The sequence below is a fragment of the Emydura macquarii genome, unplaced genomic scaffold (genome assembly GCF_026122565.2).
Source record: "Emydura macquarii macquarii isolate MOO-44397 ecotype Brisbane River unplaced genomic scaffold, CSIRO-AGI_Emac_v2 contig_2636, whole genome shotgun sequence".
NCBI lineage: Eukaryota > Metazoa > Chordata > Testudines > Chelidae > Emydura > Emydura macquarii.
Window position 1 is genome coordinate 39,278,897 of NW_027132773.1, and position 22,424 is coordinate 39,301,320.

The 22,424-nt window shown below is 40.1% G+C and overlaps 1 protein-coding gene across 1 annotated transcript in view; it reads left to right on the top strand.

Moving 5' to 3' along the window:
* Positions 1-22,424, top strand: part of FBXL13 (F-box and leucine rich repeat protein 13) — a 146,239-nt gene that overhangs the window by 6,537 nt on the left and 117,278 nt on the right. The window contains exons 2-6 of the mRNA XM_067564518.1: positions 702-805; positions 7,536-7,629; positions 11,049-11,116; positions 13,682-13,836; positions 15,530-15,639. Coding sequence (XP_067420619.1) covers positions 702-805; positions 7,536-7,629; positions 11,049-11,116; positions 13,682-13,836; positions 15,530-15,639 — 531 coding nt within the window. The remainder of the gene's footprint in view (positions 1-701; positions 806-7,535; positions 7,630-11,048; positions 11,117-13,681; positions 13,837-15,529; positions 15,640-22,424) is intronic.

The following is a 22,424-nucleotide window of genomic DNA, read 5'->3' on the forward strand; positions in this document are numbered from 1 at the left end:
TTTGCCTTATGTGTGTAATTTAACCAGTTCACAGAATTTGGTTTAATCTTTCTTGCCATACTTAAAGACAGAGTCCAATAGCAAATCCTCTAAATACATGTTTATTTTGGCAGATAACTGTATATTGCCTTGCCAGGTACTTGTTTGTCTGTGTTATTGAGAAAACCCTGTTAATTTTTCATCTTTGAAAAAGTGAATAATGAATTAGTTCATTGTTCATTATTCATAAGTGAGAAATGAACTAGCTAGTCCTAGCAACTCACTGCTGAAAAGCAACCCTTCCCTCTCCCCAAGTGCAATACAACACTATCACTATTTGATATAGGATCAGTTCCTGGTGAGGGATCCAATTTCCCATCTTCTCTACCTCACAAGGTTATTTTGGGATATTTAGTAATTTAGTAATTTAGTAATTTAGTAATGCTTTTCAAGAAATTTGAAATCCCTGAGTGGAAAGTACTATAGAAGTGCCATATGTTTTGTTGCTATGATATGACCAGAGGCTTGAGAGCTACAGTTTGAATATACAGATACATACATTATGGCATTTAAACTAAGAATTAAATAAAAGAAACAGAATGATAAAAGGATAGAGAAGAATTGTATAAATGTTATATTATTTGAAGATGATTTGGTACTTGTGTTTAGCATAACAATTTCAGGATGGGAAAGATGTTAATTTACTTTGTTCCTTTTTGCAGGCTTTGCTGTGTGGTGTATTTATTATGTGCCCAGAGGACCCACTTAAATTTTTAGAAGAAAAGATCAGAGAAATAATGGAGAAGGGACTAGATGGTATTTTATGGTACATATCAAATGTTTTTGTGTATGCTATGTTGTATAAAATATTGAAATGACAATTTTTAAAGAGCACTAATGTTGCATTAACTAATATGACTGGCAAAATAAATATCCTTCATGCCCAGAGATTAATAGCACATTACAAATAGATGATTAATATTGAGATTTTGTACTAAAATATAGAAAATATTTTTTCTTTGTCTATTTTTTTGGATGAATTGTCCACAGAGTATTTACTAAATGTATTTAATATATTTCTGTTTGTAACATATAATTATCAAACTTCTAATTTTGAGATAAATATTATGGCCTATATCCCCAGCTGGTATAAATTGGCATAGCTTCATTGACGTCAGTGCTGATTTACACCACCTAGGGATATAGCTCTATTTGTACTGAATTAGTCATAGACTTATTTTCAATTTTTTATTTCTTTCCTCTCTCTCTCTTTTAAATTTAGGCATCACAGTAGGGGAAAAGAAACTACAGGTTAAGAGGTTAATCTCATTCACACTGCAGTCAAAGGGAATATTTCTACTGACTTTGCTGGGAGTGGGATTCGGCCCTAGTAACTAGCTATCTAAATATATATTGGAGCTGTCAGTATAGTATCTCAGGGTATCTCTGCACTGCAGAGTGAAGTCAACTTACTTTAAATCAACTTTCACCCGCCGATTTTTAGAAGTTGCAGGAGCGTGTTCACACCATGCTCCTTGCTCTAGGCTCGTGTGTCCACACTTGCCACGCTTGGGTTGACATTCAAAGCAGTGCCCTGTGGGTGGTTATCACACAGTGCAACTAGCCGCAGAGGCTGTTGGGACGATTTTCATCGTCCCATGATGCTGCGCTCCTTTCCCCTCCCTTCTTGCCCCAAACAAACAGGAAACCGGTTTTCGCACTGATCGTTTATTCCGTGCGCTCGCCATTGCTGTAGAGCATGGAGCCCACTCAACTCTACACTGTTATTGTGAGCACCATAAATACATCACGGCTTATCCTGGATTATTTTTGAAGGTGAGAGAGAACCCAAAGCACAGACAACAGCATTGTCACTAAGGCTGCCCTGCTACAAGCTATCGAGCGGAACAATTCCTGATTGCTGCAGGCTGTTACACATCATCTGCAGTTGGTGGAATGCTAGTTCTGGTTCCGGGAAACAAGCACAGATTGGTGGGACCTCATCGTTATGAAGTTGTGGGATAATGACCAGTGGCTGCAGAACTTTCATATGCAAAAAGCCACTTCCCTTGAACTTTGTGCGGAGCTGTCCCCATCCCTGAAGCGCACGAGTACTCACTTGAGACCAGCTCTGATGGTGGAGAAGCCAGTGGCCATCGCTCTGTGGAAGCTGGCAACCCCTGACTGTTACCGCTTGGTTGGAAATCAATTCGGAGTTGGTAAATCTACAGTGGGAGCTGCCGTGATTCAAGTGTACAGGGCCATCAATAGACTTCTGCTATGAAGGGTAGTGACTTTGGGAAATGTGCAGGACATAGTGGACAGGTTTGCTGCGAGGGGTTCCTAAACTGTGGGGGGGCTATTGATGGCACACACATCCCTATCTTAGCGCCTGACCACCTTGCAACAGAACACATAAATCGCAAGGGGTACTTTTCAATGGGATTGCAGGTCCTTGTGGATCACAGAGGTCTTTTCATAGACATCTATGGGGTGGTCTGAAAAGGTGCATGACGCGTATATTTAGGAACTCGGGTCTGTTCTTGAACATGGAGGCAGGCACTTTCTTCCCAGACTGAAAAATTAACATCGGGGATGTGGAAATGCCGATAGTGATCCTGTGGAATCCTGCTTATTCCTGGCTAATGAAGTCATACACTAGGCACCTCAGCAGTGACAAGGAGCATTTTAATAACAGGATCAGCACTTGCAGAATGGTGGTGGAATGTGCGTTTTGGCATTTAAAGGCCAGATGGAGATGTCTCCTTACTAGGCTGCACGTAAGTGAAAAAAACATCCCATCAGTTATATCTGCGTGCTGTGTTCTTCATAATGTGTGTGAAGCGAAGGGGGAAAAGTTCCCTCAGGGTTGGGCTGTGGAGGTAGAAAGACTGGCCGCCAATTTTGAGCAGCCAGATGGCAGCAATGTGCTCAGAGCCGACTGCGGAATGCTTCGCCTTCGAGAAGCATTGAAAAACAGGTTCTGCAATGACACGCAGTAATGTTTTCTGTATGATTTGTGCCTTCTGTACCATCCCCCCTACCATCAATATCAGTACCCTCCAAATCCCTCCCCAAACAATCTATGATTTAATAAAGAGACATGTATTGAAATGCTGCAAAGTTTTATTTATGAACATTCCGGTGGGGGTGAGGGGAGGGCGCGAGTGTTAATTCACAGTTTAAAGTGACAGTGTTGTTGCTTGCAGTACAGTTCTCAACGGGACCATACGTCTTTCTGCTTGCCTCCACCAAGGTGGAGTGCACCACGTACTGCAGCCTGCCCAGTCTCCTCCTAGGCCGCTTGGGGGTGGGGGAGGGCAGCAAAGCGATCAGCAGAGGAGCATTGTGGAGGTTGCAGAGGGACTCTGTCCTGCTGCCGCTCTTCCTGTAACTCCACAAGATGCCTAAGCATGTCTGCCTGATCCCACATTATTTGCAGCATCTCCTGCTTCATACTGCGCTCCTGCTGCTGTGCAGATCTTCTATGCTGCATGTCTATGTCCAGTTTCTGGGGCAAGAACATCTTCCATGCTCGGAGCTCTGTCTCCGAGGCTGCAGGGGCGTTCGTGAGCTCGCCAAACATATCGCCCCGTGATTTTTTCCTCTTTCTGATCTACGAAAGTCTTTCTGCACCAGTTCTGGGGGGAGGTGGGAGGAAGGGGAGGCCAAGGCCGAGGTGTCTATAGAAAGAAAAGAAATGCATAACGTTGCCATTGTTAGCAGATCCAGAGAACTGAAGCAACTGCAACAATGTAAAAAATACTCCCCTTAGTGTGCACAAGGCTAAGTCAGACCTGCATTCGATTCTGAGTATCTCAAAAGGGTCGGCTCACTCTGCCGTTACAGAGATGTTAAGCCAGGGGCACTTTAATCTGCTATAGAGAGGCTTAAATATCACTAAAAAAGAACAGTACAAAAGGAAGGTAGGAGAGGGGTGACCGGGCGTCACGGTTATATTCAGAGGAACGGTTTGGGATGAGGTGGGCACTGTTGCTCAGAGCACACCGTGGGTTAATTGTATCATCAGATACCTTTGAACAGTTACAGAACTGACACCATATGCCCATAAAAAGGGGACTAGAGGAGTATAGGGTATCGATTGTATAGCTTAGGTACTTTAAACATGCGCAGTCTTCCCTAGGTGACCATGGGCGGTATCAGTCTCCTGAGGGTAACACAGGAGGAAAGGGAAGATTTGCTGCACACAGCGGGATACAGGCCTGGCCCTTATGCTGCTATGCTGTGTTCCACCATGATTCCGGCTCATTTGATTGCAGCGTGGCATGGTAAAGTATCCTACCATGGCGGAAGAAACAAGGCTGCCCTCCCCAGAAATCTTGTGCAGAAGGGTAACAGATTACCTACATGAAAGTTTCCTTGAGATATCAATGGATGATTCTCGGATCATACCTCTGCACATAAATAATCTGTTCCGAGAGTAACTGCTAAGAAGAAGAAAAAACTCACCAGATGTGCCTTCCCTGGGATCATGATCATTGTTGCTGTCCTGTGTGTTGCTGGACTGGTCTGGAGTCAGGAATAGGTCCTGGCTATCTGGAAGAATGAACACCCCGTTCTCCTGCACCTTGCTCTCCTCGTCCACAGAGTTCTCATCATTCTCCCTGGACTGGGATCCAGCGGAGGTATTGATGCTGTGTGGCGGCACTGTGGTGGGATCGCCGCTGAGAATTGCATGCAGCTCCTCGTAGAAGCGGCATGTTTTGGACGAGGAGCCAGAACGGCTGTTAACTTCCCTAGCTTTCTGATATGCCTGCTGTAGCTCTTTGATCTTCACACAGCATTGCAGCATGTCCCTTTTGTGCCCCTTCTCCAACATGCTCTGGGATATCTTCCCGTATATGTCCAAATTTCTTTTGCTGGCTCTGAGCTGAGCCATAATGGACTTCTTGCCCCACAGACCAATGAGATCCAAAACCTCTAGTCGACTCCATGTTGGAGCGCATTTGGGCCTTGCAGTCGCCATGATGAGTTCAGCTACAAAGCTCTCTCCATGCTGGCTGCACAGGAAATGAAAATTCAAATTTTCCCAGGGCTTGAGGGGAGGGGTGATTTCCTGTTCGTGTGGCCAAGTACAGCAGTGAGCAAATGTCCAGAGCAGTCACTACGGGGCATTATGGGATAGTTCCCGGAGGCCATTATCGTTGAATTATGTCACGCTCTGTCTACACTGACGCAAATTTGACCCATGAAATTCGAATTATGTGCTATGCCACTTGCGGAGGTGGTTTTATTAGGTCGACTTTTACCGCGCTTTCTGTCGACGGAACCAACGTACCAGCGTAGACAAATGCTTTACGAGGTCGACATAAGCGATGTTACGTTGACCTCCGTTGCCAGTGTAGATCAGGCCCTCAGTGCCTTCCAAGTACTTCAAAATAGAAATCACAGTAACAGTATGACATGCTCTCTTTTGCTTTTCTTCTTCCCAATGTGTAGGAGAAATATCTTGATTAGTTTATAGTTTGTGCTGTGAGAGACATAGAGAGTATATGTGTGTATGATTAGTTTGTTGTGGGAAAGTAAAGTCAATAAGATGAGTTTTGAACATGGTGAGTCCCCAGGAGTGTACTTACCTCTTGTGAGAATAAATTCAGTAATGTAGGTCCAGCTCCTATGAAAGTTCTGTTTCCTTGTTCAAGATCCTTCACTTATAGGTGAATAGTTTCATGGTTCCACTGTAATTCATGTGAGGTTATGCTTGTGAAGGGGTGATCTCTGAAATACTTAATTCCAGTCTCTAGGAGCTTTAAATATCAGGAGAGAGATCTTGAATTGGATTATTTTCTGTGGGAAACCAATTCCGGGAGCAGAGTAGTAGTTTGATGTGCTCTTGATGATCTGTATTGCTAAGCAGCTGGGCTGCTGTGTTTTGTAAAAAGTGGAGCTTTTCCAGGTGTGCAGCTTCATTCCTAGAGATAATGAATGCAATAATGAAGCCTGGAGTGTTAGACTATCATAATGATTAAATTGAGCTATAGAATAATTTGTAGGAAAGCCTCAAATATTGTATCCTTCTCCTAAACTGGTAGTATAAAGGAAGAACAGATGTAGGAAAAAAAAAAAAAGAGAAAATGAGTGTTTTTCTTAATTAAGATGTTAGTAACGCACTCTCTACAAAGGCTTACATTCTAGAATATAGTGAGAATTTTGTCCAAAAAGGAGAGCAGGATTGGTTTTAAATCAATTTGTATTAAAGTTTATATTAAATAGACAGACTGGATGACTATATAACATGCAGTTTTCAGGAATCTGCTTCCATGCATCTGCCATCACTGATGCATTCTGTTTACTAAGGACTGTTTCTGTGGGGTGCTGAGCACACTAACACCCAGTGAAGTCAGTAGAAATGGAGGTGTTCAGCACCTTGCTGGATCAGGCCCAAAAAGACATAGTTGGTACTCATAGTTAGATAACAGCTAGAGTAGTTAGGAAATAAAGATGGCAAAAGAAGAGGGGGGAGCAGAAGACAATGGAGAAAAGTCTTGTTGAATGCTAGAAAAAATATTTGCCTTTTGTAGTTCAAAGTGGCTCTGATTTCATAGGGCCAGTCTGTGACTGGCCCATGTGCAGGTGCATAGGAGGGAGGAGAAATATTCATGGAACCTCCCTCCCTTGCATACCTGTGCAAGGGTCACACAATTGTAGTCTTTGCACTTGAGTAGTTGCTGCTTCCCTAAGCCATCAGGATCCCACATCACCCCAAAAGGATGAGAGGTGAGGGTGACATGGGGCCATGTCCTTGCTTCCCTCTGCATCAGCCCATGGAGTGGGCCAGGTGACCTATAGAGCAGATTTCACAATACCTATGAATGATACAGTTTGTGCAGTCTTTGCATACTAAATCCCCTCCTGGAGCGCTCCATGGGCTAATGGGACTCTGCACATGCCTACTGTCCACTGGTAGCAAAATGTAACAGTTTGGTCCATATTTATGGGGTCTTCTGTGTTTACTTTTCATTATTTGTAATGTCTTGTTAAAAGGTTGAAAATATAATTTCTTCTATTGATTTTATCCTCTGACAAATTTTTTTTTCTGTATTTCTCATGGAAGCATAAATCAACATGGCTTTGTTTTGTTCACTTTGCTATGGGATTAAGTTTTTTTAAAATTACTTTTACTCCCGGTGCATGCTCACAGACTACTTTACAGCAGCAGAAAACATTGCATGAGGTTCTGTAAGTCATACATAAATAGTGGCTGTTTGGGAAAAAATCAACATTAAGAGTGGAAAAAATATTTTGTTTCTTGAGTATTTCCATCAGGTTATATCTTTTAAAAAATTGATTAAATTCTGGCCCAAAATGACTCCTCTGTATCTCTGAACATAGCACTGAACATAATCTGTTTTCATATAGTAGGTGAACATAATTTGAAAACTTTGTCTCATTAACGTAGTTGGAATGAAAGTGGTATGGTTATTAACTAAGGGATAAGTGTAATGTTATAATAATCCATTAACTGTAAAGAGGAGATTAATTTTCCTTCAGTGTTACTAATGTGGTTTACATGATTTACTTGTTTGTTTTTGCAGGGATACATGTATTGATTCCTCCTTAAGACCAAAATTGAAGAGGATTTCAGAAACTTATTTGCACATCCTTTTTGGACTAAATGATGAACAGCTGGTAACAATCATTGAACAATTGCACTGAATCTGTACTTTAAAAAAATCTTTCAAAACAGAAGGGTTAATTCTGCCTTCAAGTTTATTTCATGATTCTGCCATTTCTGTTATAGTTTATGTGAATGAATGGTGGTACCTTGCATTTATTTCTATTAATTAGTTCTGTGATCTTCCAAAATGTACATCTTCATATTGGCATGTTGTCCAATAATGGTAGTATCTTTACAAAAATGGACAGAATTACAAATGTAATGAACTTCTGTGTTACAATCTTTCCAAGTGCATCTGGACTCAGTTTCATGATTTTCTGTGTATTATTTGGTTTGATTGATTCTACTAAATAAGAACATTAAGGTAATTGGCAAAGGAAATGAAGAAGGTTTTTTAGAATTGGACAATGGTCCCGTATAATTTATGAATTTTTTTTACATGTACGCAAGACTTTGGAAGGGTGCATTTTAAATTATCCATATAAATATCTGTATATTTTACTGTAGTTCAGCAAAAATTAAGTATGTGACATCTCTCTCTCATAAAATGTATGCACTGATATTAGATATTTGTTGGGACAGATGTTTAAATTTATGTTCAGTATCATTGATCATCTTCCATCAAATAGCATACTTGATTGATCAGTAATCTATGTTCAGTTAAATATCCAGAATCCCAAAAACTAATCTTAGAAAAAACAACTTGATAGAAAATCCTATCCACAGTTTTCATATGAATGGTCTTACTGGGTTAGACCAATGGTCCATCTAGCCCAGTACCCTGTCTTCCAACAGTGGGCAATGCCAATTGCTTCAAAGAGAATGAACAGAACATGGCATTCATCAAATGATCCATCCCCTGTCGTCCAGTCTCAGTATCTGGCATTCAGAGTCTTAGTGACACCCGAACATAGGGTTGCATCCCTGACCATCTTGGTTAATAGCCATTGATGGACATATCTTCCAGGAACTTATCTAATTCTTTTTTGAATCCAGTTATAGTTTTGTCCTTCATGACATGCCCTGGCAACAAGTTTCACAGGTTGACTGTGCATTGTGTGAAGTACTTCCTTTTGTTTATTTAAAACCTGCTGCCTATTTAATTTCATTGAGTGCCACCTGGTTCTTGTGTTAGTGAAGGGGTAAATAACACTTTCTTATTCACTTTCTGCACATCATTCATGATTTTATATACCTCTATCATATTGTCCCTTAGTCTCCTCTTTTTGAAGATAAATAGTCTGTCTTTTTAATTTCTGCTCATATGAAAGCTGTTCCATACCCTTAATCATTTTGTTGCCCTTCTCTGTATTTTTCCCATTTCTAATATTTTTTTTTTGAGATGGGGTGACCAGAACTGCATGCAGTATTCAAGGTGTGGGTGTACCCTGGAATTATATAGTGGTATTATGATATTTTCTGCTTCGTTAGCTATCCTTTTCCTAATGGTTCCTAATATTCTTTTAGCTTTATTTTGGCTGCTGCTTGACATTGAGTGGATGTTTTCAGAGAACTATCCACAAAGACTCAAAGATCTGTTTCTTGTGTGCTAGAAAGATCTGTTTCAGCTAATTTAGACCCCATCATTTTGTATGTATAGTTGGGATTATGTTTTCCAATATAGATTACTTGGCATTTATCAACATTGAATTTCGTCTGCCATTTCATTGCCCAGTCAGCCAGTTTTGTGAAATCCATTTGTAACTCTTCGCAGTCAGTTTTGGACTTAGCTATCTTGAGTAATTTTCTATCATTTGCAAATTTTGCCACCTCACTATTTACCCTTTTTCATGATCAACATATTCATAAGTGAACAGCATATGCTGCAGTATAGATTGGGGGACCCCTCTATTTACATCTCTCTATTGTGAAAACTGACCATTTATTCCTACCCTTTATTTCCTGTCTTTTAATCAGTTACTGATCCATGAGAGGACTTCCCCTCTTATCCCATGACTGCTTAGTTTGCATAGACCCTTTGATGAGGGACCTTGTCAGCAGCTTTCTGAAAGCTCAAGTACACCATATCAACTGGATCGACCTTGTCCACATGTATGTTGACCCCCTTAAAGAATTCCAGTATATTTCCCTTTACAAAAGCCATATTGATTCTTTTCCAACTAATAGTGTTCATCTATGTGTCTGATAATTCTGTTCTTTACTATAGTTTCAAGATATTTGCTCAATTTGCAAAAGTGTACATTCACTTTAACTACATTCTAAAATTCTCCATTAAGTTATGTTCTGTAGGGTTAGCTATAGGGACCTGAAACTGCAACTGAACATTGATATATCATTGGAAAATGGTATTAACTGTTAAATTGGACCCTTTATTATTGCAGGTAAAGCCATGACTAGGAAACCATTTTGGTTTTATTATTCTAGAAACAGGTACATGTTAGGAACAAAAAGCATAATCTTAAATGATCGCAAAAGAAAAAAAGAAAATTGTCCAATGATCATGCAAGGAAACACTCTGCCCAATATGGCAATTTAACTGAAGCAGTAAGCTGCTGGACCAAATTCTGCTTTCAGTTGCATTCAATTTACTAGAGTTGCATACATATATCTATCTGAAAGCAGTATTTGTTTCACTTTCACCTGCTCTATAAAAATAAAGGTTAATTAAGACTTCTTATCACCTGCTTCATCTTCCTTACAAATGCACAAATATTACACTAACAACTCTAAGGATTAAAACGATTATCTTGTATAGTATGTACAGCATGATGGGTGGAGAAAGAAAACATGCTAAATCTGCCATTATACATCTTTCAAAGAGCAGGAGCAGCATCCCAGATAAGAATGAACCACTGTTCTCTAAGAGCCAAGTTGTGCCCTCAGTTTTATACAGAGTAGAATTTGATCATTTCTGTATAAGAACTGTGAGCATTTACTCTTAATCAAGAATGTTCTTAAAATTTGGCCCCATTTATTGTAAAGTATTGTATTTTTAAAAGTACAATTATATAAAAAAGGACTGGATCAGAATCCTATACAAGGTTATTAAATTCTAGCAAGCCACAAAGTAAAAGAGAAGAATTTAAAACAAAAGATAAAATATATTTAATTGCTAGAAACATTCTATCATTAAAACAATGAATTTTGAGGAACAAATTCATGCTTTCTTCAAACATACAATTCAGTTTTATATTGAATGCAAATTTATTTTTTAACTTCTGATTATATGCCTATCAGAGCAGGTGTACTTATTGAAAGAAATTGGTAGGGGAAGAAAGATACATAGAAAAGTGTCATAGACAGAAAATTGTGTCTGAACATGCATTTCTTTGAAAAGTACCATTTAATCTGCGTTGATTGATATGGAAAATAAAGATGCCAAGTTTTGTAAATTTGGCTATGTTTTAAGCAATCACTGTGGAACACCAATTTTAAATTTGTGTATTAATATAATAAATTATTTGTTTAGATGACGGAGGAGTTATGTGGCAAAGCATGGAACTTTTACAGCACAAACTTAAAGAAACTGTACTTTCAGTAAGTATATGAACTGTAAATGGGGAATACTTTACTGAATACTTTTTTGTCTAGTATATTTATGTAGTGTTATTGCAGAAAAAAGTGGTTTTCATTGGTAATTAACATGAACTGTGTCATGCTGTCTGGAGTGGCTCACAGCCTTAAGATGGAGTCACAGACAGTCCCCTTGGGGATTTCAATTTGTTTTGCCATCCAGACAAGCTTGACTCTATGAAAGATGGTCACTTTACACTAAAGATCACAAGATATTCAGATTACTCCAGTCCCAAATGACCAGTCATTTACTCCAGGTCAATTCGCACCTTAAATCTCACACCAGAGACAACACTTGTAGCCAACCCTGTAACAAATAAACTAAAGTTTTATTAACTAGGAAAAAGAAATGAGTTATTTACAAGGTTAAAGCAGGTAAGCATATACACACAAATGAGACACAATCTTAAATTCAAAAGGGAATAGAAGCAATATTCTGTATAATAGAAGCAATTTATTCTATAATAAGCAAGCTTTTATGTCCTTTGGGTCTAACTCAAGCCAACCAGCTTGGGAATCTGTTGTTTATGTTTAGGAGTCTTTGCCCCTCAGAGTTCACACATCATAAAGAGAACATAATTCCTTCTGGTCAGGGATTTTTATCTCCACCTTCCTAGAGTCCAGACTGATGGGATGAGTGCTTCTGCAGGTAACCCCTTCGTGGGTGTGTGGAAGAAGCAATCAACAAAGTCTTTGTTCTACAATGGCCTATATGGACTCAGCAGTCCTTCCTGATTGGCAGGAGATAACATCTTCTGTAGGAATCCAGCATTTTGCATTAAGTGAAGTTTTTTTCCGGTTTGGTGAGATACATAGTTTCAGAACAAACATTTTACAGTTATAGAGCAAACACTTAAGTATTACCTTATAGCATGGAATACAGACATTGTAGGTAGGATTACTGCATGCAGCATCCTACAAGCATTCCACAAAGTCTTAACACTAAACACCTTTTTATAACACTAATATCTGTTTTAACTATACTAATCCACAGGTAAGCCAGATGGTTTCTAGCTATGCATTTGTCAGTGATCAGTGAAGCCTGGACCTTGGATGTGCTGGCGCTTGGTCTGCCAGCATCATGAACAGAATAAAGATAGATGACCAGATTAGATTATTCGGTTTTGCTCTCTTTTAGCAATGTTATTTTGTATTCAAATTGTAGTGAGCTCAGAATGTTCATAAATTCCAAGCACAATCCAAAATTTATTGAAAGTGGAAGTCTTTTAACTTCAGTGGATTTTGGATCAGGCCTTCCCTGTACAGCCTCTCATACAGGTTATTCTTGCCAGAGTACTAAAATCCCAATGGAGAAGGAGTATTTTGGGATAGGGTTAAAGTATAGGACTGGGAATCAAGGATCTGAGTTATCTTCCTGCCTCTTCTTCAGATTTCCTTTATGACTTTGGGGAAGTCCCTTATTGTCTCCGTGGTTCAATTTCTCTCTCTGTAAAAGGGAGATATATATATACATGCATTCTGAATGAATTAATCGTTAATCGAAAAGCGCTTCACTATGGCTGTGAATTTCAAAAGTCCAACCAGTATTCCATTGGAACTAACATTTAGGGGAGATAAGACTAGAGGTCCAAAAAAAGCTATTATTTCTTGGGTGGAGAATAGTGATAGTGCATGTGCCTGATATATAACTATGCTAATCAAAATGGTTAAAAATCTTAGTAAAAATCATAAGACTTCTCCCTTATTTCAGGGTTCGCTGTTATCTGACTTCACAGTAGGAATTGGATTAGAACCATAAAAAGTTACATTTACAGTAGCTCCCAGCTATGTTCAGTTAAATTACATTTTGCTTCCAAAGAGGAGATTTTTTGACAAATAAAAGTGCTTTCATAAAGCCTCATTTCAGTGGCTGTCTTTCATGCTGCTCTCACAAAGAAAGATACTATATATAATTAATAAATAAATAATATGTGATTCTTTGAGAAAATATTTCTCTTTGGGCTCTGAATACTTCTGTGTCACTTAACAGAACAAGAACAATGTTTAATGTATTTTTGCAGAAGGATAGAATGGTGTAGATTTAAATGTTGATTTATTTATATTTTTTCATTTTAATTTTGATTCACATTGTCAGAGAAACTTAAATAAAATATTTTAGACCCCAGTTCAGGAAAGCACTTAAGCATGTGCTTAAATCCATCATTATTTGGGAAATTGCTTATATACATGCTGAACTTTAAGCATGTGCCTCAATAATCACATACTAGCTGGAGCAAGTAATGAATAGAATCAGTCAGATATTTTAGAGTGATGATATAGCATAGTAATTGAAGGCAGAAACTTTATTAAAATGGTATGGCTAGGAGGAACTATTGAAAAATATCAGCAAAAATAATTTTATTGAAAAAAAAAAAATGACAGTCATCATGTGACTTAGTTTGAGCCTTTAAGTTTATGTTGATCAGCTTGTCTGCCATATGCTTTGTATCAAGTTGCAGAGGTTTATGGATTTTATTCCATCCAGGTCAGGAACCACATTAATAAATTAACTGTGCCTTACCATTGCAGTGGATGGATGCAATATTGTCAGTTGCAAAAAAACCATAGAGCACTTGTAAAGCAGAAGATGGCTGCTGCAGCAGATCATTATGATACCAGAATAACTAAAGTAATAATACAGAAGTGGAGAGCTTTGGTACAGTTTCGCAAGGAACAAATAGCATGTAAGTATTACAAGCTGTTTTGCATAAACAAAAGTACAATTTATATACTATAAGCTTAATAGTATTTGCGCAACACAAGCTGTGCGTCTTTGAACACTTTTGTGCATGCAACTCATTTATAGTTTTACATACTCTGTTATTCACAGGGTTTTAGATTATTGTAAGTATTTGTACAATATTCTCATATGACAAAAATAGATCTTGTAAGTCTCACTGCAGAGAAAATGAGTTTTTGTATAAAATATTTTTCTGGTTTTGAGTTTGATGAAAAATGACACATGAAATTGTTATTCTTAGGGATATAATTCTAAGATCTAGTGTCAGAACTGTTTTAATAGAAGATCTGTTTTTAAAAAGTAACACCAGAATCCTTTTTGCAGAGCTGGTTTAATTTAGGTTCATGTCAAACTCTGTTGTGTGACATCTGTGTGACTTTTAAAAGATCATTGAGTTATTTATAAACATTTAATTTGTAAGAGTTCTTGTGACCCAAAGACCAGGTAAATAGTTTAAAGGTTTTTTAAATTGTTCAGTTTGTTCATTTTGACTTTTAAGACAATTTAGTTTGTGTGTGTAAGAACAGTGACATAAATTTAGTGTGAACATTTTTAGGATATATTTAAAATATCAAAATATACAATTGAGAATTCTTCTTGCAGGAGCAGTCTTTACTTAAAACAAATAGTCCCGTTGATTTAAATGTGACTACTCATGTGAGCAAGAACTACTGGGCTGAGTTAGAGTTTTCAGGGTTGGGAATAAAATGCCAAATTTTACTCTCAGATACAAACTTCTGTTGGTACCCCTACAAACTGGAGAACAGAATTTGGCCAGTGTATTTGTATAGTGTTTTCTGTATGAGAAATATAAAAATTATTTAAAATCTATTGCAAAATATATAATTTTAAAGGAAAAAGAGACCAAATAAAAAGCTGCGTATAAACCAACTATAAATGATACAAGAATTTTTGTTGGAAATGAAAGTGACAGTTTTTAAGAAAATTCAGTGAAGTGTAATCACAATGATACAAAGATAGAATCTATGAGTTTTATAATAATGTGTAGTTTGACAATCCTTTTTAAACCATTTCCTTTCTGAAACTAGCTCGTTATTAAAAATCAAATCTTTTAAATAAAAAATTCAGATCAGATATACTGGACAACGAACTATAGCATTTAAAATATAAAATTTCATAGAGATTAAGTTAAGGCTGCATTTTAAAATTGTATTGAAAAAGCTAATTTGCCTTTATTCTTGAACCTGCATACTCTCAAAGTGTTACATGTAAGTCAGTGAATGTGTTATGTCTTGTTCCATTTCAGTGAGGGCAGCATTCATTTTTTTTCTGCTGTGACAGCACAATTCAGATTTGCTACTTGATTTGGAGTTTAAGAATTGGTGAATTTACTGGCTTTGGCAGATCCAACTTGCAGATTAATCATGTCTTTATAGATTGCTATTAAAATAAGATCATATAACACATTCTGCTAACTTACTGCATATGTATGAATCGGTACATATACTGTGAGAATGTTGTTGCTGCTTGTATCATTATAAAAAACAGCGGTTGACAGTTATAAATCTGTAGAGATGGTTGTCTATAGAATTACATTTAATCAAAGCCATTTAACATTTATGCAGAAATGAGATCCTTGCTTTCCTAACTTTTGTAATCAAATACATTTTTTCTAGTGGCAGCAATGAGAATACAACAGGTCTTTAATGACAATTTGAACAAAACTATCCTAAAAGCGTGGCATGCAGAGGCTCGAAGTTCTGCAAAAACAAAAGCATATTTTGAGGTACATTACATAGAATTTTAAATATAACATGCTGATCGATTAAAGAAGATACTTCTATGAACTGAAGCTACTGTGGGAAAGTACTCCTTTGTACATAAAATTAAAATGAGCTGTTTTACCATATTACTGCTACCACTATGGCCATTTAGTACTTCGATAACACTATTCATTTTCAAAGCACTGTGCAAACAATTTGTTAAACATGAAATCCTGTTAATGCTGGAATTGCTTTGCAGGGTTGCAGTCTTTATGGTTCTTCATGGAGTGATGTCCCAATGAGTGTTCCACTGTAGGTGCGGCAGCGCCCCCTGTGCTGGGGATAGGAGATCTTCATCAGCAGTGCCTGTCGGACCGCACATGTGCACCTCCCCCCTCTAGTGCTGTGCACGGGACGTATATATAGTGCTGTGCAGTCCGTCTGCCCCCAGTTCCTTCTCTACCACCTTTTGGTCTGGGACGCAATCTGCAGCAGAGCTTGCTTCTCCTGTTCCCTCAGTAGTTAGTGCCTTACCTGTTAGCTGTAGTGTAGTTAGGTTTTTTTTCTTTTTCTCCTTTCTTCTATTCCTAAAAAAAAAAACCTAACAGTTTTTTTGTTTTTACTTTACCATTACAGTTATTTCAAAGCTTAGATTTAATTTTTTCCCGCCTTTCCTGACCAGGAAGCTTTTTTTCCTCATCCTTATGCCTGGATCCCCAGGGCTTAAAAGATCCGTCTCCTGTCCGGTGGCCTTCCCAGTAATGGAGGGCCACCTGCAGTGTATTTGCTGTCTTGGAGAGGAACACAGTCCACAAAGTCTTCCAACTGCCACGGCCTGAAGCCCAGAGCATTCGCTTAAAACTTCTTATGGAGAAATCACTGCAACCTGCATCAGACCTGGGCCTGGACTCTCCCCCAGTGAGGCCCCCATGTTCTGCCAGGTCATCTGCCAGTCATCACTCCCTTCTCCCCCTTTGAGGCACAGCCCACCAGAAAGAACAACCTCCTCTGCGAGGTCATTTGCCTTAACAGCATCTGATAGGGGACATTGCTACATGGCCCGCCTGAGTACCTCTGGTACTGGAACAAAAACGCAGTCTAAAGACCCTAACCAGGCAGACTTACAGCTCTCGTCAGCATCTCTCACCTCTGAGACTGAGCCAAGCCGACTACAGGAGCTACAGCACCAGCAAAACTGTCAGCACTGTCTTCCTTTTTGACACCATCGAAGCCCTTAGCACCAAGAAAGCCCTTGGCACCATCAAAACCATCAGCACCAGCCAAGTTGTCGGCACTCACCAAGTCTCTAGCTCCATCTACTGACACCTTTTGGGAAATACATCTCTCTTTGGGCACTGAGTCGTACATCGGACCAATGGCACTTTTTCCCCCTTCACAGGGCTTTAGATACTTTAAAGACCTTCTGGTTTCAGACACTCCTGAGTCGCCTCTGCTTTGACTAGAACACCCCCACTTCCACCTTCCTCTGCAGACTCATAACACTCCTCCGTTTCTCCCCCAAGGATGGTACTTCCCTTCTCCTGCAATGAGGAGGAAGAAGAAGAGGAGGAGAGCTCTATCGCTCCCCTGTCTGCCAGAGAGATCCCACCTACTCGTTCTCAGTATGCACAACCCACATCTGGTCCACTATCTTGGTATGGGCCACCATGGATGCAACCACATGTTCCACTCTCTCCACACTAGCCTTTTTGGGAACCTTGGGCCATGTACAGGCACAATTCAAGAAACCTCCCAGGGAGCAAAGCCAGAGACCTACACCTCTCCATTTTCAATGGTCTCTCTCTCGCACTTCAAAGACTGAACCCCCTTTGGTGAAGACTGAAAAGGAGGAAAAGGAGGAGGAAGCGCCACCAACTTTACATTTTTCCTCCCCTCCTGATGAGACTATTATGCCTCCATCACCTACATCTGCCAACAACTTCAGACATTTTTAAGAATTATTCTGAAGGATTGCAGACTCTCTGCAGATTCCTTTGAAGGAAATAAAGGATCATCAGCATAACCTGCTTGATATCCTCCACACATCCTTTTCCTTCAAGATCATGCTACCAGTCAATGAAGCTCTTCTCGACTCTGCAAAAGTGCTCTTGCAGACTCCAGTGTCCATCTCTCTGACAAAATGTACTACGTTCTGGTGAAAGACGGTGAATTTCTATTCTTGCACCCTACCCCAAATTTTCTGGTGGTCATTGTGGTCCAAGAGAAAGGCCCTCAATACCAATCCCCTGCTAGCAATCTAGACAGGATTGAAAAGTGTAGACTTTTTTGGACGCAAGCCATATTCATTGGCCACGCTCCAATTTTTAATCTTGAACTACGAGGCTGTGATGGCTAAGTAGAACTACTAAACTACTCCAAATTGGAGGAACTCTGTCATGACTTCCTAGAAGTCAAGAAAGAGCAACTCCAATCCCTAATATTGGAAGGATACCTCCTAGCCCATACAGCCCTACAAGCCTCTTTAGACTTTGCAAACATTGCTACCTGATACATTGTAACTGCTGTAGTCATGAGGCGTGCATCATGGCTCTACTACTTGGGTTTTCCTAAAGAAGTACAAATTACTGTGGAAGACTTACCTTTTGAGGTCCAAAAACTATTCTTGGAGCACACAGATGATTCCCTGTATTCCCTTAAAGACTCCCAGGCTACATTCTGATCTCTTGGCATTTACACACCTGCGCTGAAGAGACATCTGGGAAAGTACCACCACCCCTCTTGCTCCTGGCCACTGCAATATACTCCTCCATGGCACTGTGACACCTCGCGCTAAATACAAAGGCCTCCCTTCAAGCATAGACAATCCACTCTTCAGGGAGCTACCTCTCACACATCCCCACTGAAACAACAATTTTGAAGGTGTGGTCAAGGCCCTGAGAAGCCTTCCTCTCTTCCAGTCATCCCCACCATCTTTGATGTCCCACCAGTTTGGCAACCGACTAGCTCCGTTTCTTCCATCATGGAGACTAATAACCTCAGACAAGTGGTTTCTAGAGATAATCAAGGAAGGATACTTCATCCCTTCCTATCAGTCCCACCCTGCCCTCCCTTTTCCCCGGCCCTCTTCAGGAACCCTTCTCAAGAGCCCATTCTATGGGGAGTAATAAATTACCTTCTGCAGCTGGGAGCTTTCGAACCAGTCCTTTTCCAGCACAGGGGACAGGGCTTCAACTTCCACTACTTCCTCATTCAGAAGAAATCCGGCGGCTGGCAACCCATCCTTGACCTTTGCAATCTAAAAAAGTTAGTCAAACTGCAACACTTCAAGATGGTTACCCTCTCCACTATTATCCCAGCACTGGAACAGGGAGCCTGGTTCTCAGCCCTCGACCTCCAAGACGTATAATTTCATATCACAATACACCCTGGTCACAGACAATTTCTCTGATTTTTCATGGGCAACGACCACTGCCAGTACAAGTTACTGCCTTTTGGACTATCGATGGCCTCTCAGGTGTTCTCCAAGGTTCTGGTGGTAATTGCTGCCTACCTAAAGAAACAAGATGTCGTCATTTTTCCATATTTAGATGACTGTCTCCTCAAGACCTCATCCGAGACCAACACTTTCTGAGCTGTTCACATAACAATGGTCCTTTTTACGAAACTGGGCCTCCTTGTGAACCTTGAAAAGTCCACTTTAATGCCAGTACAATACCTGAAATTCGTCGGTGCACAGTTGGACACCATACATGCCAGAGCCTTCCTACCACCTCACAGGTTCTTGGCCATATTAGATCTGACATCCAATATACAAGTCTGCCCCCAGATCTCTGCCAGAATGTGCCTCCAACTTCTAGGTGTGATACTGTCTGGATTAGAGGTGACCATTTATAATATTATTTAACATCAATATTGCAAAATTACAATCATTTGTACAAGATATGCCAGGTACCATTAGAAAGATTATAATTTGCTAAATATGATGATATTGTTTATGTGAAAGTATCATATTTGTGTTGTAATTTATGGGTATGTTTGATATATCTGTATATCAACTTGTGCTGTATTTCTGGGCGACACCCAGACAGGATGGCAGCAGCAATAAGCCTGCTTATTGGCCCATTAAGGGAACTCAAAGGTATAATGAACCCAGGGAAAGAACCCAGGGGCAACACCTTATGAGTCACTAGGACTTACCCAGGTGAACCTGGACTCCATCTTGTTTCTGTGAATTTCCATAAGCCACATGGCAAAGGGTCATAAAAGGCAGCTACTCCATCCCATGTGATCTTCATTCCTGCTTCGTACCTCTAGAATAACTCATCTGCAACTGAAGCGGTGAAAGAAAGGACTGAGACCTATCCAGGTACTGGATGTACACCAGAGGGACTGTACAAGCCCTCAAGTTCCAAAATTCTACTGAGAATCTGATATTGGATTTTCAAATCATTTGTATATATCTGATTGCTTTAATCATATAACACCTTTCACCTTGTTTGTTTCTTTTATAATAAACCTTTAGTTTTAATTTCTAAAGGAATTGACTGGCAGTGTGATATTTTGGGTAAGATCCAAGCTTATATTGATCTGACAATGTGGCTGATCTTTTGGGGTCATGAGAACATTTTGGTAAAGGGAATGGAGTTTAAATAACTTATCTCTTTACTGGACCTAGTTGCTGACTGGGAGCCAGAGACTGAAATGCAGTAAAGGGGACTGTGGAATTTTTCTTTAGCTTCTTGATGACCGGTGTGGGGAATCAGAAGCTCTGTTTCTGACTGGTTGCTGAGTCTAACTTCAGTGTTACCCACCAGTGCTGGGGAAATCTGACCTTGGCATTTTCAGATGGCTACCTTAGGCATGGACGGGTCACACCAGGGCACATGGCAGCGGCCACTTCGTGGTCAGGCATGCAAGACTCCACATGTGATATCATCAGTCATGGCTCTGTACAGCATATCTCCCCCACAAACACAGCCTCCATAAAGTCATATCCATGCCAGTAAGAGTCAAGAACTCACTACTTTGGTGGACACAGCCCACCAACCTCTGTGTTGGAGTTCCTTTTACCACCGACCAGGATCCTAACAACTGATGCCTCCCTAGTCAGTTGGGGATCACATCTCCACAATCACACAGTGCAGGGCAGATGGTCATTGACTGAATATAGTCTACACATAAACCTCCTAGAGCTACAAGCTGTCTGCAATGCCTGCTGACATTTCCTCCCTCTTCTTGAACATCACACCATCAGAGTCTTGACAGACAATCTTGCCTGCATGTTTTACATCAAGAGGCAAGTGGAATGAGGTCCTAATCTTTATGCTCAGAGGCCCTCAAATTGTGGAACTGGTGTATCCAATACAACACCATTTCAACAGCATACCTCCCTGAACACTAGAATACCACCACAGATGTATTGAGCAGGAGATTCTCTCATAATCACGAAGGGATATGTGAGCCCTTCAGTCCAATTTCAACCAATGGGGATGTCCTACCATAGATCTGTTTGCCACACCACAAAACACCTGTTTCTCTCAATTCTGTTCCAGAGCAGGAGTGGGGCATGGCTTGCTGGGAGACACTATCCTTATCACATGGGATGCACTGCTCCTCTATGCCTTCCCTCCATTTTCTTTCTATTCTGGGTACTTCACAAAATATAGGAGGACCAAGCTCACATCATTCTTATAGCTCCAACATGGCCACGACAAGTTTGGTATATATACCTCCTTCACATGATAGTATGCCAACCGATCTTTCTCCATCCAATGCCACGGATCCTTTCACAGGGTGCATCCTCCATCCTAATCCACAGATGCTCCACCTCAAAGCCTGGCTCCTTTTGTGGTTTCAGGATTCAGAAATAACCTGTTTTGATGCAGTCAAACAGATATTTTTGAATTACAGGCATGACATGACTAGACACACTTACATTCACAAATGGAACAGATTTCAATGCTGTGTGCCTCCCATCAGGTTGACATAACATGTGCTCCACTACCACTTATCCAGGACTACATGTTACACCTTAAACAATCAGGATTATCCACCAGCTCCATTTGGGTACCCTTGGCAGCAGTCATTACTTTTCACTGCCAAATAGACGGCCATGCCGTCTTCATGTACCTGCTCACAAAACACTTTCTGAAGGGTCTCCAAAATCCTTTCCCCCACATACGAGACCCGACTCGTACCTGGGACCTCAGCCTCGTCCTACATTCCTCTGACTAGACCCCTGTTTGAACCAATGGCAACCTATTCTTACGTGCATCTATCAGAGAAAATGGCCTTTCTTGTCACCATCACTTCTGCCCAATGAGTTGGCGAAATCACGGCTGTTATGGGATATCCAGCATATGCACTGTGTCACAGAGACAAAGTTACACTAAACCCACATCCAAGATTTCTGTCTAAGATTCCATCATCTTTCCATCTCAAGCAATTGATACACCTTCCTTGCTTGTACCCAAAGTCTCATAGTAACCAACAGGAGACTCTACACATCTTAGATGTGAGACGAGCATTAGTGTTTTCTTTGGACAGGACTAAACCTTTCCAAAAATCACCACAATTATTCCTCTCAACCATTGAAAAATCCAAAGGCACAGCCATTTCCAAGTGGATCTCGCAGTGTATCTTACGGGCTCCACCATACACAATCTCCTACTGCAATGAAAGCACATTTCATGTGTTTATTATCCACTTCGATAGCTTTCCTTAATAATGTCCCCATTGATGACATTTGTAAAGCTGCCACAGGGGTATCTACAGACACTTTTGTCCGGCACTACGTTATTATGCATGACACCGCAACAGACACTCTTCTAGGACGTGCTATCCTATC